The sequence below is a fragment of the Puma concolor genome, chromosome F2 (genome assembly GCF_028749965.1).
Source record: "Puma concolor isolate L17-30 chromosome F2, mPumCon1.1.hap2, whole genome shotgun sequence".
NCBI classification, from domain to species: Eukaryota; Metazoa; Chordata; class Mammalia; order Carnivora; family Felidae; genus Puma; species Puma concolor.
In genome coordinates this window covers 10,013,630-10,031,536 of record NC_141684.1, presented here as the reverse complement: position 1 = coordinate 10,031,536, position 17,907 = coordinate 10,013,630, and the positions used below count along the sequence as shown (strand labels likewise).

Genomic DNA, 17,907 nt, shown 5'->3' with positions numbered 1-17,907 from the left:
AGATTTCACGCAGCCCCAAGGGCGTTGTACAGTCTAGGGTAGAGTTACAGATCGTGAATAAGGTTCAGGTTACCAAGAGTAAAAGGGGTGTTGAAACTCCCCGAGGCTGGTGCCTTTGCACCGTTTCTGCAGAGCCCCAGTGCAAGCGGTGTGTGCAAAGGCAAACACACTGGAGTTTGGTTGGGTGCCAGTGAAGGGGTGACTCGTCTTCAACAGCTACTTGAGCGCATTGGAGTCTCAGGCTCGTTTACCATTATGGAATCTGATTTTGCATATTAGGAATGACTGTTCAAATACCAGAAGACAAAATAACATTACCTTCTAGGCTAGAACTAACTGTGTGAAAAATACGAATCATTAAACACTGGTATAAAGCAGTTGGTCCTTTTTCCTTTTTAAATAGGATTCAGATTCACAGAAGGGAAGGTGGGAAACAAGATGGAAGCCAAATTACAGAAGGCTTTGACACCCACCTGAGGGCTTTGTATGTAATCTGGTAGGAAGTAGGGAGACCCTGGAATGTGGGGAGTGTCCTTATCGGAGCTATGCTTTCATGAGAGGAATCTCAGAAGCGTGACCAGGCTGAACTGGAAAGAAGAGACTGGAAGCAGAGAGGCCAATTAGTACATCCTTTTAATAGTCTTCACCTTGGGTAAGGAGGGCCTGGGGTAGCCAGGCTGGAGATATGGAGGCAGGAGGGCAGTCGCCTGTACTAGAGCAGAATGGACAGGGCCAAGAGGTGACTTAAAAGGAGTCGGAGAAAGGAGGTTAGAAAAAAGAAAGGAGAGGGACATCATGATCACGCGAATTCGGGAAGACCAGAACCCACAGAGAAGAAGGGTTTTTGGAATAAAGTACTTCAGCTTTTCACGTACCTGGGACCAGACAGGTAATCGTGACCAATTATGTGTCACAAGAATGCTGGCCTTGTAGCTTCTTCGGTGTTCTTTCCCCTGTACTGTAGCATTTCCTCAAAAGCCTAAAACTCCTGACCAGTTTTAAGAATAACAGTGGTTTGTTTTTTTTTTTCATTGAGATATTAGATTGCTTCTAAGTACCAGTAATGAACGAGCCAGAGCCTAATCCTGTGTCTCTGCTCCAAATATCTAGAACAAAGCAACTGAAGACTCCCAAGTTTAATCTGACTTCACCTAGAAATATGAGCCCTCAGTGGGAAAACGGAGGTAGTGGAGCCCTTGCTGCTTGATTTCCCGCTAAAGCCTTTGAGTTACAGAGAAGCTCAGGTGCCTGGCACGAAGTCTTGCTTTCGTTAGTCTTGCCGCCTTAGCCTTAGCGAAAGACGCTCGTGAGCTAAAATTAGGGACGACCAGAGGCCCAGGCAAGTACGCAGGTATCATTTCTTCACTTTCATTTGGAGGTACTGTAGTAGCTGGGCGTGTTACTCCCGAAAATGCACTCGTGCCATAAAAACTATGACTGCCTTCTTATCATAAGGCAGTTGATTTCATGCCTTTTATAAAGGGTTGTTTTGGAGAGTAGGTCTTGATGGTTGACCTAAGAACATCCAGAATGTAATTATAAGATGTTGATTAGCTGTAGTCATTGAACACTTGCCCGAGTAGCGATTCTTGCTTTTTCTTAAACCGTGTTAAAATTTTCAGTTTATTTTTGAATAGTAAACTGTACGTGGCACCGATAATCTAGACGGTGGAGAGGCCTTGGTTTTCACGTGTTACGTAGCTGGACCGTATGTACACATGGTCTCTGCCTTGAATACCTCCAAGCACTGTTTGCCTACGAAGCCTGGCTCAGCCAGCGGGACTCGGGCCTTGCCCACGCGGCGATTGGGGATTGCAGTTCTGTGACTCAGTGGTGCTTCGGCTGCCGGGAGGGGGCTGATGCCGCCAGCCTCGCAGTAGTCACTGCAGTAGACCCTTGTCACCACCAGGGACAGAGTGGATGTAATCACAAACCCGGCGAACACAAAGAAGGAAAAAATCTGTTGAAATCTGTTCTTAGATACTCGTAACTGGGTGAAGGTATTATTTGTGTGTTGACCTTTCGTAACTCTTTGTTTTACGTCAAATCACTTTTCCCTAGGTTAGTAACACTGAAGAAATCACCTTTGAAGCACTGAAGAAAGCAATTGGTGAGATTTTCGTTCACTCTCCTGATGCTTTGCCGGCTGGCTCACCGCTGTCCCCTTCCTGGATTAGGTGCCAGTGTAAACACACACGGCATGGCGTTTCTGTGTGGTTGTGTAATGGATTTATTCAGCCACATTTTTTAGACTTTTACGCTTGTCCTGTCTTGTCATAGGTTATTCTTTTCCTTTGCAAAGAGTGACTTTCTTAGAATCCTGAAAGCACATCACTATTTCGATGCCACCCTTGTCTGGTGACCAACTTGCGGGCTTCACGAACTTCACGAAAACAGCATGTTTCCTTTTGTAGGAGAGAGAGGGATGAAAATTCTGAAAAGACCTGAGAAAATTAAACAGTAACTTGTAACAGGCCTGTCATGTAATGACAAGCGTGTTTCCAACAGGGTGAGAGGAAGAAGTGGCCTGAGGTCGTCAGCAGGCACGATAGCACCATGTTAACTCGTGCGGTTTTATAGGCGAGAACATTGGGGCGGGGAAATTAAACTCTCCTGAGGTCACATCGCTAGCAAATGCTGACACCAGCTTTCATACCCACATCTCACTGGTTAATCTTTTTACTTCACATAACATAGTACTGTGTTTTTTGTTTTTTTTTTCCTCTTTGGCCTTTATGGAAATAAATTATATCTGGTATTTTGCCTCTTTTTTAAAAGTTTGAAGTGGTTCCTTCAGTTAAGTTTTGTTTTTTTTAATGTTTTACTGACTTTTGAGAGAAAGAGCACAAGCTTGGGAGGGATGGACAGAGAGAGGGAGACAGAGAATCTGAAGCAGGCTCTAGGCTCCGAGGTATTGGCACAGAGCCTGATGTGGGGCTTGAAACCCACGAACTGTGAGATCATGACCTGAGCTGAAGTCAGACGCTTAACAGACTGAGCCACCCAGGTGCCCCTAAATTAGGTATTAATAGAAATTACTACTAGGCTAATGATGCCTTGTTCACAATTCATTTCTAATTGGCAAAGCAGTATAGAGTGGGAATTGGCTCTCAGAGATGTTAGTTTAAGAAAATCGGTGTCCAGGAAAGGTGGAGTGCTCTAGCACCCATCATACATGAAATGAAATCCGACCTTTCCTGGCTTAATCCGTGAGAGGATTTTTTTGTGACTGTAAGACCATGGCAAATTTGCCAAAATAAAATTGAACTCCGTGAGCGACTTTGAACCCCCATTGGAAATGTACAGTCTAGGGCAGTGGTTCTCATAGTATGACTGTGGCTCCTGGATAGCCAGTGGTGGCTCTTTCAGGGGACTGTTCAAGTGAAAAAGTATTTTCATCCTAACATTAAGGCACCGTTAGCCTCATACTGCATCAGTCAACATGAATACAGGCAGTGGCATTATGCTAGACCGGCAGTGGTCATATTCTTCAGCACACACAGTTATTTTTTTTTTTTTTAATTTTTTTTTTCAACATTTATTTATTTTTGGGACAGAGAGAGACAGAGCATGAACGGGGGAGGGGCAGAGAGAGAGGGAGACACAGAATCGGAAACAGGCTCCAGGCTCTGAGCCATCAGCCCGGAGCCTGACGCGGGGCTCGAACTCACGGACTGCGAAATCGTGACCTGGCTGAAGTCGGACGCTCAACCGACTGCGCCACCCAGGCGCCCCACACACAGTTATTTTAAAACGAGATTTTATTTAGGAATGCTCTTAATTACAAATTATTTTATTAAATCTCAGCGCATGGGTACGTATCTTTGGGAAGTACACATAGAGCACTTGGATTGCCTTGATACGCAAGCTTACGCTAGTCGATTTTTATAAGGAACACCATTTTTACTTAAAAAAAGACTGATGGAAAACCTATGGTATCTGGTAGACATTTTCTGGAAAATAAATGAAGCTGTGACTTCAAGAGAAAACACAAAACCATCCTCACTGTATTTGCTTCTAATGATAAAATCAGCACTTTGAACAAAATTAAAATTTTGAAACTTTTGTCTACGCTGGAGAGTTTGACAGGTCCCCAATATTTAAAGACATTTCCAATGAGATCAGCTGTAATAACTAACAAATATGATTTTAAAAATTGTATAATGAAACACGTCTGTATTTAGAGAACCTGCATAAATCACTGGGTCATTATTCCAAATGAGCGTTGCATGATGTTACAAAGTCGTGCATAAATAAGGATTATTCGGAGTGCAAAATAGATGAATAGATTTTACCATGACCAGTTACAAGAAATGTATTAGTAAGATTTCACATTTCATATTGCACTTTTTTTTTTCATACTTATGTATTTTGAGAGAGAGAGAGAAGGGCAAACAGGGAGGGGCAGAGAGAGAGGGCAAGAGAGAGAATCCCAAGCAGGCTGTGTGCTGTCAGCATAGAGCCTGATGCAGGGCTCAAACCCATGAACTGGGAGATCACAACCTGAGCCAAAATCAAGTCAGACATTTAACCAACTGAGCCACCTAGAAACCCCATATCACAACTAACTTTTAAGAAAACTACCACTTCTCGAGGACTGTTGGAGTGTGCAAGAAGAAATTCTCACAGTTCTGTGAAAGGCTGTTAAAATACTCTTTCCCAATACATATCTGTGTGAGGCTGGATTTTCTTTACATACTTCAATGAAAATAACACATTACAGTGGATTGGCTGCATTTGCAGATAGAATCCAGCTGCCTTCTGTTAAGCCAAGACATTAAAGAGATTTGCAAAAATATAAAACAATGCCACTTTCTTCACTCAATTTTTCATTTTGAAAAGGATGGTCATTTTTTTCATTAAGCAAATCTTGTTTATGTTAACATATAATGGTTTCATTATTTTTAAATGGTTTATTTTTAAATGAATTAAATATTTTTAAAGTTTCTCAGTTTTATAACATGGAAAATATCAATGGATAGAATACATTTTTAGAATACTGCTTGATTTCCTTGTAATTTTCAAGGATGTAAAAAGGACTCTTGAAGCCAGAAAGCTTGAGAACTGCCTAATGAGCATGGAAAACAAACTTGCTGTCTCCAGGCCAAGTTTAGGTGGAAATATTTGCAGAAATTGAATATTTAAGACCAGGTTGTATATGCCTCATCTTGCCCAAGTCCCCCTTATTTTCTGCTGCTTTTACCTGACCTGATTTAAACATGTATGTCTCCTGCCTGGCCTCCGGCACATTTGAATTGCTTGCCCCAGTCTAGCGAACAGCAGAGAGGTGGTCATACTTCTCTGCTGATAGTTATTCAGAAGTATATACATTCTTTACCTTGGTTAATCTACCACAATTTCAAAGGAAAGTATGTAATGCCTGTTTCCTTTTGACCTGCTCTTTATGCTGTTTCCACTTTTTAAAACTAGCTAATTATTATCCGCAGTTATCTACCTGAAAAGCAGGCTGGTTTAAAGAATGTTGAAGACAGTGCATTTCGTTCTATGAAATTCTCCACCAGGGGAGCCAAACAACAACCTGAAGAATTGATGGGGCGTTAAACAGACTTTTAATAAGAAGCCATAAAGTGTCCCTATTTTCATATTCTTCAGCAAATATACACACTAATCAGTAGTATCAAGACAGGCATTTATTTACTTGACTGCCTCACAAACTTTGGTCGGACCACCCAGCATGTTAAGATAAAAATGTCTTTCTAAATTGTAAATAAATGGAAAAGGCTACAACAGTGTGGTTCCAAACGACTCTGTATTTCATCAGTTGTGCCATTCAGTATCAAGTATAGCAGACTTTTAATTTCGTATCTCATATGTATGAGGACATGAATATTCATGAGGGGATCATCTTTCAGGAAGGACCTTGAAGTTGTTTCACATGGAGGGAGTTGTCACCCTCCTATTTTGGTAAGAGAGACAAAGGGAGTCTTTGACAAAGGATCTTTTACTATGTGGCTTTAACCCTTAGATTAAGAAAAAACAATTATATATATGCGCTTTCTAGCCTTCTAGACATTTCATGGAGATTGGGTCTTTTGCTTTTTTTCTTTTAAAATTAGTCCTGTAAATTACCTTTATTTTTGATTTATAGATTATTTGCTTTTCTGGTTATTGACAAGTCTCAATAAAAGTGTGTATTCCCTTTAATGGGTCTTTGTAAACATTTCTATAGATACCAGTGGAATGGAAGAACAGGAAAAGGAAAAGAGGCGTCTTGTGATAGAGAAATTCCAGAAAGCACCTTTTGAAGAAATAGCAGCACAGTGTGAGTCCAAAGTAAGTGAACAGTTGGTAAAGGGGGTGGGGGTGGGGTTTGATTTTTGTGACGTTTTGGTAATTAGTTGGTAGGTTCTGAACTTTACGCAGATCAGCGGGGCACGGGGCAATGTGTCAGATAGGGGCTGAGGGCTGGCAGCCTGGCCACAAAGCCTAAGTGATGTCTTCATGTAACACAAACTGATGGAAATGGCAGGTCGCAAACCACACGTGGGTGGTTCCTGTGGCCGTGGTACTTGTTGTGCAGTGGCTCTCTGGGATTTTGCTGTGGGTATTTTGTCTTGTGCGCCTGTTGGTTTGTTTTTACCAATGAGACTAGGAAACGGATGAAAGAAACTTTACATTCAGTTCCAGCATGTGAGAGAAAACCAAAACATGAAAGCCTTCTGTGCCATGAGCCTCATGGTTGTACTTATGCTTTGTCTTTTTTTTTTTTTTTTTTAATGTTTGTTTGTTTATTTTGAGAGGGAGTGTGTGCATGTGTGGGGGAGGAGCAGAGAGAGAGGGAGAGAGAGAATCCCAAGCAGGCTCTGCACTGACAGCACAGAGCCCGATGTGGGGCTCGATCCCATGAATCATGAGATCATGAGATCATGATCTGAGCTGAGATCAGGAGTCAGATGCTTAACCACCTGAGCCATCCAGGCGCCCCATATGTTTTGTCCTTTAAATTGCATTTGTGTTATTACAGGTGGGTATTGGGGAAATAAAATAATCCTTTCTTAACATTTTTTTTTTTCTCCCTTATAGGCAAATTTGCTTCATGACAGACTTGCTCAAATACTGGAACTCACCATACGGTAAGGATTTTATTACTACAAGAGCAATAAAGTAACAACAAAATAGAAACTGTTAAACCCTTGTAGAGTTGTGGCTGATTATGTTTAAGTAATTGTGCTTTTCACTCAGGGCAAACATGAGATCGTAGAGGTACCTCCATCTTGGTAGTCATTCTGCTCCCTGGACAGACCTTGGTAGCATTGCTTCCAGTGTCTTCTACCTCTCCTAGCTTCCCTTTTTAGGTCCCTCCTTCCCTCCCTCTCTTCCTTCCTTCCTTCCTTCCTTCCTTCCTTCCTTCCTTCCTTCCTTCCCTCCCTCCCTCCCTCCCTCCCTCCCTTCCTTCCTTCCTTCCTTCCCTCCTTCCCTCCTTCCCCGTGGTCCCAAAAGATCTGGGTAATTTGGGAGACTCACATTCTAATGATAAACTTAACCAGATAATTTCTCATATTTAACCATTTTGATCTGCAAAAAAAACTGCAGTTTCATACGGTTCAACCTCACAGTTCTTTCCAGGGCAAGACCGATTGTACCTGTGTGGATGGCTCACTACAATTGCTAAAGTTTCCTTGGGTGGTCCTAAGTCGTATCCATTTTAGTCCTGTTGTAAGTTATTTTATGTCCTAAACATTTGGTACCTAACACATTTGGTCACTCGGCTACTTGCTTGTGTTGGTTATTAAGTAGCGAAGCACAAGACAGAGAGGCAGTGGCAGTTCAGTCTAAGCAGACAAAAGCGCTTACGCACATTCTTCTACTGACCTCAGTGTGGAAGGGGACCTTTGTCTGACGTGGCACTGTGTTGGAGCCAGAGTTCAGAGCTGTGCTTTCGGAATTTTTTTTATACATCAGCGGTATAATTTATATTTTAACTTGATTAGCTAAGCCTGCTTTGCTTCAACTCCAGTGTTCTGTAAACAGGAGAGGCAGGTACGTGCTGTGTGGTCCACGTGTTCTTTTAGTTCAGCCTTTTTTCTGCCATTGTATGCAAAGTATGTTGTCATCAGTATCACATCTCATTCTAGGCATTCGCCCCACCATTCCTGCCATCCTCACTAAGCTACGAATTCCTCATTCACAGAATTTCAGAGCAGAGACTCAGACAGTAATATGCAGTATGTGACATACCTTAGATTCAGAGAAAATCGATGTGTGTGGGCACTTACTTACCTGCTGCCTGTTAATTATAACAGTAACTGTCTAGACTGTAATTGATCTTACACTACATGTTTTGTATCTGTTCCTTTTGCTAATTGTCATGACAGCCCTGAAAAGCTTAGGTAAATGGCTCTTTTTTCATCTTCTGGGTAAAAACACTGAGGCTTTAGAGAAATCCAGTAACTTGCTGCAGGTCATCCAGCTACTGAGTGGAAAAATCCGAATTCATATCCATAACTCATGTTCTTAAAAGGAATGTTGCTAGGACCCACCATATTACATTTAATCACACTGTCCTAGCTATGTGGCTTTAATATTTTAGAATAATGATTATGGCTAATTCTCTTTTATTGGCATTGCAAATCTAATAGCATTTATTGAACCCTTACTAATAGTTAATATTTATCGAACGCTTATGCTGTTCTAGGCACTGTGCTAAGTACATTATTTCATTTAATATTTATAACAGACCTTAAAAAGGTTAGTGATTAATTTTACTTGACAAGTATAGAAACAGACACATAGAAGTTAGGTAATTCATCCAAGATTACCTAATTAGGAAGGCGTACTTCTGGATAACTTACACAATAGAGTTTTTGGTTTTGTTTTTTTTTTTTAAAGTAATCTCTGCACCCACTGTGGGGCTCAGACCCACAACCCTGAGATCAAGAGTTGCACGCTTCACCGACTGAGCCAGCCAGGCACCCCCCAGAGTTTTTGGTCTTGTTTGATACATTTCTTCTTGTTCATTTGCCTACTCTAATCGCCGGACAGGGGAAAGGGTTTGTATTCTCAAGAAAAGAAACAGGACAGTCTTGCACTTCAAACTCCATCGTTCTTTCGTTCCCTTTGACCTTAGTGCAACGAAAGGAAATTACAAGAAATGCAAAGAAGTGTGAAAATACAATAAGAATAAACAGCCCCACAGGCGATCCAGTTATTGGAATTAGTAGACAAGAACCTAAAAATACACACACATGCACGTGTGCCACACGCACACACACGCCAAAGAATTTAAAGGAAAAGATTCACATGTTTGAGCGGAGAAAAGGAAACTGAAAAAGAACCAGATTGTAATGCAAGAACAGAGTGACACAGTATGTGAAAGACAAAATTTCATAGGATGAGCTAACAGTATATTGGACATTATAGAAGAACACGCCTACATTGCTCACGGGAGAGAAAACGTGCAATCACTGTGTAAGACTTCAGTGGTTACTCACGGAGTTACACATATACCTGCTCTTGACCCTGTAATCCCATTTCTCAGTACTTACCTGGAGAAATGAAAACTTATTTCCACAGAAAGACATGTATGTGAATGTGTTAGCAGCTTTTTTCATAATTACCAAATGTCCCTCAACAGGAGAGCGGATAGACAAGAGACAAATAGGGCCATCTTTAATAGAGTGCAGTACTATTCAGCAGTAAAGAGGAACGCGTTTTCTTTGGTTTTAAACAAACAAAAATGAGCAAAAGAAACCAGACAAAAGAGTATAGCTTGTGTGGACCATTTTTACAGGCTGTATGAAATTCAGGAACCAACAACACTAATCTTCAGTAGCAGAGATCAGAACATAGTTGTTGGATGTGGGCACGTGGGAGTAGGGAGAAACTGACTGGTTAGGGACACAGGGGACCTTTTTGTTGAATGACAAAAGTGTTCAGTATCTTTACTGGGGTGTGCTTACACCAGGGTATACATTTGTCAATTCTTGTTAAACAGTACACTTAAAACCTGCATTTCACTCTGAAAATTAACTCTCAGTAAAAAATAAAGGGATGTTACAAACTCTGGAATGGTGATTACAAAATAATTGTTAGTTCCCAGAAATAGAATAATATACCAGGAAAATAGAATCAACTGAATAACTTGAGAACTGTTTACAGTTAGATAATATTTGTGCGTACATTAACTAAATTCATTACCATATGGATGGTAATTAAAATTTATTTCTGTATGTTCATAACTCTAAATCACCAACAAACTCAACAGAACTGTCTATGACTTATATGAAATAATTATAAATCTCTGAAAAACACACAAGAGCACTTTACAAATGGAAACTCATACCTTGTTTTGAATAGAAAGTTAGTATCTTAAAGACATTGTTCTCTTCAGATGAACCTGTAGTTTCAGTCAGAAATGTTCACACAGTCATTTTTTTATTCTTGAACAAATGATGCCAAAGACACTGTGGAAAGACTCCAGTATAAAGCAGTGGGGAGCACGCAGTGGAAGAAAACAGACAGGGAGCTTGCCGGGGGGGAAACCATGATCTAGGGCTTTGGTACTGACAGGGGACTGGACTTGTGTGCAGGTAGGGGGAGTTCCAGAGAAGGGTTGGAAATACAAATATCTGTGGTAAAGATAAGAGTTTAGATTTTCAGGGAAAAGAGCAAAATGGTTAATAAACCCTGTGTGGGCAACTGCTAAAGACTGTTGACCAGCAAAGGAGGGAGCATTCTTCACGAGTTTTACCAAAACAAAATTTTAACCCATTGTTTAGAAATACACATAGAAATACTAGAATTTATACAGGAAATTTTTTTAAGTTTTTTTTTTTTAATTTATTTTTTGAATTTACATCTAAGTTAGCATCTAGTGCAACACTGATTTCAGGAGTAGATTCCTTAGTGCCCCTTCCCCATTTAGCCCATCCCCCCTCCCACAACCCCTCCAGGAACCCTGTTTGTTCTTTAGCTTTAGCAGTCTCTTATGTTTTGTCCCCCTCTCCGCTTTTACATTAGTTTTGCTTCCCTTCCTTTCTGTTCATCTGTTTTGTCTCCTAAAGTCCTCATATGAGTGAAGTCATATGATATTTGTCTTTCTCTCATTTTTTCTTATTACCTTAGTGTAGGGAAAGTTTTCCTTAGCATACACAAAACCTGGAAGTCATAAAATCATATTGATTTCTTTGGTAAGATTTTTTAAGCATTTAGCAAAACAAAACACAAGGTTGAGACTCAAAAAATAAACTGTGGAAAAGTATTTGTTTCCCACACACGCAAAAAATTAGTTTCCCATATTAAAGAGACAAAAACATCTGAGTACGACAGGCTGTGGATTCACAGAGACAGTTTATTTTAAAGGAAACAGAAAATCTACAAAGATACTTAGCACTGGTAGTAACCCAAAAATTAAAAATACGAATGAATTCCCCTCTGCCTGCCAGATTGGCAAAGATTTAAAACCAAGAACAACAAAAGCAAAAGAGAACAGGTACACTCCGGATGGAAATAGAAGTTGCTGGTATTCTGGCAATATGTATCAAAGTCAGAATTGTGAGTATGCTTTGATTAAGAAATTCTCCTTGTAAACTGGAGACGGGATAAAATTGTGTACGTATAAGACCTGTGAACATTATTTATAGTAATGGAAAGTGCAAATGAACTTGCATTTATCCACCAGATTCGATCAGTTGCAGTATATCCACATGATGAGATACCATGCTGTCAGCAAAAGAGGACAACATATGTACATAAGAAAGATTTTTCTGCTGGTGAAACAAAGCAAGTTTGAACCAGAATGGGCATGTGCCATCCTGTTACTAAAAATCACATCTGCATATATTCAAGAGACAACGTCTGGCTTAGACTTAAGACCAGCTTGGTGTCCCCACCTCTTTTCCCAGCTAGCCTTGTAGCTGGCCGGCAGTGTGACAGGAGGAGTCTTACTCTGCTGTTCGCGGGTAGTTGTTGGGATGCTCGGTGAAACAGCCTTTAAATGGACCTGCTGACAGTGGCTTGTTCTTCTGTTTACAGCCCTCCTCCTAGTCCATCGGGAACACTGACCATTACTTCTGGGCATGCCCAGTACCAGTCTGTCCCGGTCTATGAGATGAAGTTTCCAGATCTGTGTGTGTACTGAGTGGCTCATGAAGACCTCAGCATAGGATCTAAAGCCTATAAATGAAGGCCCCTCTGAGTCTTCAGGGTTTACTTAATGTGTGTTAACATGCTTCCTGGGAATAACGGTGAGACTTCTCTTCAACCAAATCTTGGCACGTACCGCATTGAAACGGTGGAGCTGTATATGGTTGAGAGTACTTTTGAGGGTCGGTTTCTGTCACGATAGTTTCTTTTGAGCTTCCTGTTGGCTTCCAGAGTTGGACATGTATTGGTCTCCCATCATTCCATAGTTCAACAGTGTATTTTAAACTTTTCACAAACAGGTAATTTTAAAAGATTATGCTTTCAGAGGGTTGAAGATGCATCAGGTGTCTACTGTTTTTCTTAAACATCTACACAACTGCTTAGAAATAGAATTGCTTTTGTGTCTGGTTATCTGCAAAAGCAAATACATACAAATATATTGCTGATCTTGGGGCTGCAAAACTGTTCTGTGGCTTGTTGTCCCCATGTTTTAGATGTTGTGATCTGTAGTAACATGTGCTAGGCATTCCTCAACTTGTTTATGGTAAGAAGACATCTCTTGAATAATATTCCTAGAATATGACCAACCCTAAAATCGCCATACTTAAAAAGCGTCTAGTTTTCGTAATACTGTGTTGTCTGCCAAGAGTTGACCGTTCTACTTGAGAGAAGCTTAGAGCTTACTCTTGGCATACCAAACCGTGCAATATTTTTTTACATCATAAGATGTATTAGTTTACAGAATATACTTTGAAACTATAGTAGTATTTTGCTGTGGCTCCATTAATTAAATGAGATCTGTATTTAGTGTAAGAAAAAAAAGACATTTAAAACAGCTACTAGTTCACCTGTGAAGAGTGTGTACATTTTGATTTCTTCCAAAGCACATTATTTACATTTTTATATTGTGCGTTGTTTTAAACCTTCGTAGTCAAAAGATTCTCCAAATGGGCTTTTAATTTGTAAGATTTGAACTGTAACTTGTATGCATCTGTTTAGGATTTGTTATATTACACTTGAAAAGAGTGCCTATGGCTTTAGTGATCAAGCGTGCTAAGGATTGTCAGCGGAAGCTTCTGTTGATTGAGGCCACCGGGACTACACGTGTAACATGTGCTCCCAGCCCCACAGTGTTTCCTTAAAATTATGTGCATTTTAGTGAATTCCATCACACAGAGAAAATGAGCAACTTTCTTTGCAACTCATATAAAATTCTCTTAGGTCATTTTTATAGAATAACCTGTTTATAATTATATTGCCTTTTCAGATTCAGTTTCTTTTTACAAAGAACAATATACATATCAAACATTGTAGCTCAAAAAACAATTCAGTTTTTACCTTTTTTGTTTGAAAAACTACAGTTGAGAATGGCATGTTAGGGGTTTGTGTATATGGTTGTTGGGCACCTTTGCAAGGAACAGAAAAATGTATGGAAGTGGCAAAAGAACAAGCCTGCCTCCAGTTTTTTAATAAACTGACGTACGGGGTCTCGAAGCCTCTTGCAAAAGGTCCTAGCTGTCTAGACCCATAAAATGATACTCGGGCCTCCCGGGCGGTGTCGTGAATGCTTATCTGCAGGATAACAGTGCAGTCAGCACGGGGGTTGGATGACCTTACTTCAGCTGTCACTGGGACTTTGCCTCTTGATCAGGTAAAATGTGTCACCACATAATAGGCCAAGTTTTATGTTTTCTATTCCCCTTTTTTTCTTCTCTATTTTTAAAGAAGGGTGTTAATTTTTGTGCATTTAAAAACATCTGAGCAGGGGGACACACAGAAACAACCATCATCCACTTGGATGTCATTTTATAGATGAACACTGTGTGCTTTTGTATGAAAATATATATAATTTAGTGGTATAAGTAAAGGAGTTATATATTCATTTGCACTCAGTGCAAAACAAACTTTGCTCTACAAAATTTCATGTTTCTCTGTGATTTAAAAATGCATGTATTGCATGTAAAGGAAAACCATTTGAATTAATGTTTCTCACCCCTTTCTCTTGGTCTGTTTGTAAACTGTTGATGTGGGTTTTGCGGGTTTTTTTTTCTTGTTGTTTTTAAATCACAGTAGACTTCTATATATCCTAGATAAATAATGGTTCCCAAGAAGTGGATCTTTGCTTTATTTGTCCCTTCTAGGAGACCGTAGGCGATCCTGCGGGTAGGGGGTCACGTCCAAGCCAGTTTGGAGACTGAAAGTTTACGATTTGTTGAAGTTCACTTGTATGGCTATATTTTTGTAGATATTTAAAACTCTTAATAAACTGTTAATCATTCTGTTTTTGCTATATACACTTGCCTCATTTTTTTTTCCTTGACATTGAATAGCTAACATATAAATGTTCCTTAGATTTGTGTTGCCTCTGACTGCTTAGAGTTTGTCATTGGAGTTGACCTGAATATACACGCACGCGTGCGCACACACACGGTACACCCCTTAATGCTTCTGTACTTGTTATCTTTTAGAATAATACTACACTTCACCAGCAATTAGCATCTCTCTTCTTTGTGTCCAAAAATGGAACTGATTTGTCTTATTCATGCCAGTATATGTAGCAAATGTAACAAAGTGAGCTTCTTGTAATGTAAAAATTCCCTTTGCAATTCCTATGGAAGCAATAAAACAAAATCAGATTACTTCCGTATAAGTACATATGTATAATAGTGACTGCATTTACCAAGTCAAGTTTGTTTAATATTTTGCTCTCGTTAAAAATGAAGAGCTCTCGGAGGAATCAGGTTGCCAGGGGGCCCGCATCCTCACATACGTCGAAGGACCAGAACGGCAGCTGCCAGGCGTGACGAGATGTGGCGAAGGTGGAGCTCTCGGTGTGAGCCGGGAAAGCTGCGCTGCCCTCTCTGCACCAGGCTTCTGGTTTGCATCTCTCCTTGTCGTATAAATTCTTTCCTAAAAAAAGAGCGGCTCCAGGTCCCTCCGCCCCCTGGTTCACTGATGCTACTTCCGGGAAGGTGCTGCATAGAAGGAGCAGCCTGTGTTACGTGCTGTGTCACTTGCTTTTCTTTCTAGCCCTAACTTGTTGGATCCTGTCAGCCGTTCTGATGAATACTGGTCTCAAGCACCAAGTTCAAATGAATGAAAAAGCAGAGCCAAGACAGAGCATCAAGCCCTGCCTTCTGTTCCACTGTCTTTTCCTTGTACTTGTGCTCTGAGTCACAGGCAGACTCTGAGGAGGGCACGGTCATAGGCTGCTGTAGGAGAACCTGGGCTAAGACACAGGCTTACACGCGGGGATTGTTCTGGGCCGTGGTCCCAGCAAACCCGGCCAGGGCCTGGAACAGTGCCGTGCAAGGAGAAGGGCTCGTTAGGGGGATTCGTTTATGAATTGTGTGTCACTGTAGGTGACCGGAGGTCCATCTCAGCACTGCCCACCCAGGTGATGAAAGCCGGGGAAGCGTGCCTTTCATTTTCCAGGGTGGCCTGTTGGCAGTAACTACCCCCTGCCCCGCCCCCATTTCTGGAATGTGTACCTGAGCACCGAGTGGTTTCCCACGGTGCCCCATGCTTCCTTCTCAGAGGAGTACTGTGTCAGATCGCGAGGAGAATGGAAGTTCGGAAGGCAGATGTCGGGCCCCCACCTCTCTGAATGAGGCAGGTGGAAGCCTGTGTGGAACCGGTTGTCACCGCGGTGTGCGGGTTAAGAGGTAGGGTTGGATGATGTAGAGTCAGGTAAAAGGTGTTCAACAGAGTACTGTCTAGTTTGGTATTTCAGCTAGGAGCATCAGATTTATAATTTTACACTTCCTTTAAATCAGTCAAGGGAGGGACTTTTAGAGATGGGAGATTTTAGGGCACGTTTGCATGTTGATTAGATTGTCATAGAAGAAAAGGGATAAATTGATTTTAAAAGGAAGTATTTACAGGGATCAAACCCTGGAGAAGGCAGTAGAGTGTTGTACACAGGGCCTTGTGGGAGGGATTGACCTTTGATCTAGATTAAGGAACACGTCATTGTAAGGAGACGGAAGAGAAAGACTGCAGGTAATTTTGTAGCTTTGGCAGCAGGAAAGTGAGGGCGTTCCCATTAGAAACCTTCACTTTTTCAAAGTGGAGGGTCAGCTGAGACCATTGTTGCTGGACAATTCTGTGTCTCTTGTGTCCGTGCTTGTCATGTGAGCATGCAGACACCAACAGCCTTTATTTAGCCTGGACCACCTCCCCCAGAATGTAGTATAGCAAACAGACTATGGGAAGGTAGGGATGGTGTCTCCCTTTGGAGCCAAGGGCAGGCCTGCTCACTCTCATGTAGAAAGAGAATGTGTTCTGGGATAAAGGTCAGGTGGGCTTACAACCAGGATAGTTTTAGGTTACCTAAACTCAGGGTTCTCCCATGTAATGAAGCCATGTGTGTGTGTGTGTGTCTAGTCTGCATCAGGGCTCGAGGGAGCAGCATAAATGCTGCTGGGGCTACTGCCTTTACTGTAGGTAATGAAGTCCTTTGTCTCTGACCCAGGTGTCTCGTGTCCTCTGCCAGCATCCATGCAGTGCACATCAACTAAGCTGCAAGGAGGGTGAAATCTCAGGCCCTTCACGGTCCTCCAGAGTCATGAGCTGAGTGCGAGGGGAAGGTGTGGGGAGGTCTGGAGAGAGGAGCTAAAACCAGACAGTTGTCCTGGAGAGCAGGAACATCAACTTTTTAAGAAGAGGTTGAGCACCCGCATGAGGTTTAAAGGTTGTGAACTACGAGAGTGAGGTGGGTCACGTCAGTTTTTCTTTTCCCTGAGCAACAACCAGCCGCCTCCGGTGAAGATGTGAAGGCAGATGGTCGCCATACAAGTGGTAGGCTGGCACCACGACTGCCAGTGGGAGCAGACAGTTGGTAAATCGCTTTGGGCTAAAGGAAGGAGGAACAAGCCAGCAACGTAGTAGTTGGAGAAACTGCCATCAGCGACCGGCCTGCGTCTGCCATCGAATGCGTGCTGGCTGATGCCAACCGCTAGCACCTGCATTTCTTTGCCTGAACGCTTTTTCTGGGCCCTGGAGCCCACTTCGCTCCCACGTGCCGCAGGCCAGGAGGCAATCTCTCCCTCCCCAGGAGTATTGGCTGATTTGCTAGAAGCTGACGTCCTGATCTCTCTCCTCTCTCCGTGCATGTATTCTCCTTCTAGCTGTACCTGGTTTGCTAAGGCACCTTTCATTATCTTTCCTGTCCTGTTTCTTTGGTCTCTGGTCAGGCTTTCCCTCACTTTCCAACTGAACTTGCTCTCAAGTTCTTGTCAGAGGGTTCGCTTTGAGAACCCAAAGTTTAGTTTGGGAGAACCCAAACTTTGGCTGCTAGTTAAAGTCACCTGGTTGAAAGGTACCAGTGTGTTGGATTCATCAAGAGGTGTCCTCACGTGATCGCCTTGGAAGGCAGGGAAGGATGTCTGCTGTTGGCTTCACAACACAACCTTTCAATTTCTTACCCTGGCCTCCCAACTTCAGAATATTTGTCTGCCGTGAGGTCAGCAACACTGAACTCTAGCGGGTCCTGAGGAGCAGACAGGGACTCTTAACTCCCTACCAGACACGTGGTTTGTGGGGGATTGGGAACCTAGGATGTGATATGAACCAAGGAGTTTGTGTTCCTACCAAATATTGTGGGGGATTCTGGTAATACACTGCCTTCTGGTACCGGGTCAGGTGAGTGGGTGGATGGAGGGATGGCTAGCGTTTCAGATATTTTACAGCTACCGTGATATTAATTTGCCTCTGTCAGCATGGGCATTTAAACCCCCAAAACTTCCAGCCACTGGGATAAACCCTTCAAAAACAAACAGACAAGAAGTCCAGGACCTGAGA

At 41.9% G+C, this 17,907-nt stretch overlaps 1 protein-coding gene across 3 annotated transcripts in view; it reads left to right on the top strand.

Moving 5' to 3' along the window:
• Nucleotides 1–14,397, top strand: part of EFR3A (EFR3 homolog A) — a 104,429-nt gene extending 90,032 nt beyond the window's left edge. For all 3 annotated transcript variants that reach the window (XM_086696070.1, XM_086696071.1, XM_025922760.2), the window contains 4 exons: nt 2,062–2,110; nt 6,191–6,294; nt 7,045–7,094; nt 11,995–14,397. In XM_086696070.1, the coding sequence (XP_086552196.1) occupies nt 2,062–2,110; nt 6,191–6,294; nt 7,045–7,094; nt 11,995–12,100 (309 nt within the window). In that variant the 3' untranslated portion in view covers nt 12,101–14,397. The remainder of the gene's footprint in view (nt 1–2,061; nt 2,111–6,190; nt 6,295–7,044; nt 7,095–11,994) is intronic.
• Nucleotides 14,398–17,907: the final 3,510 nt, after the last annotated feature.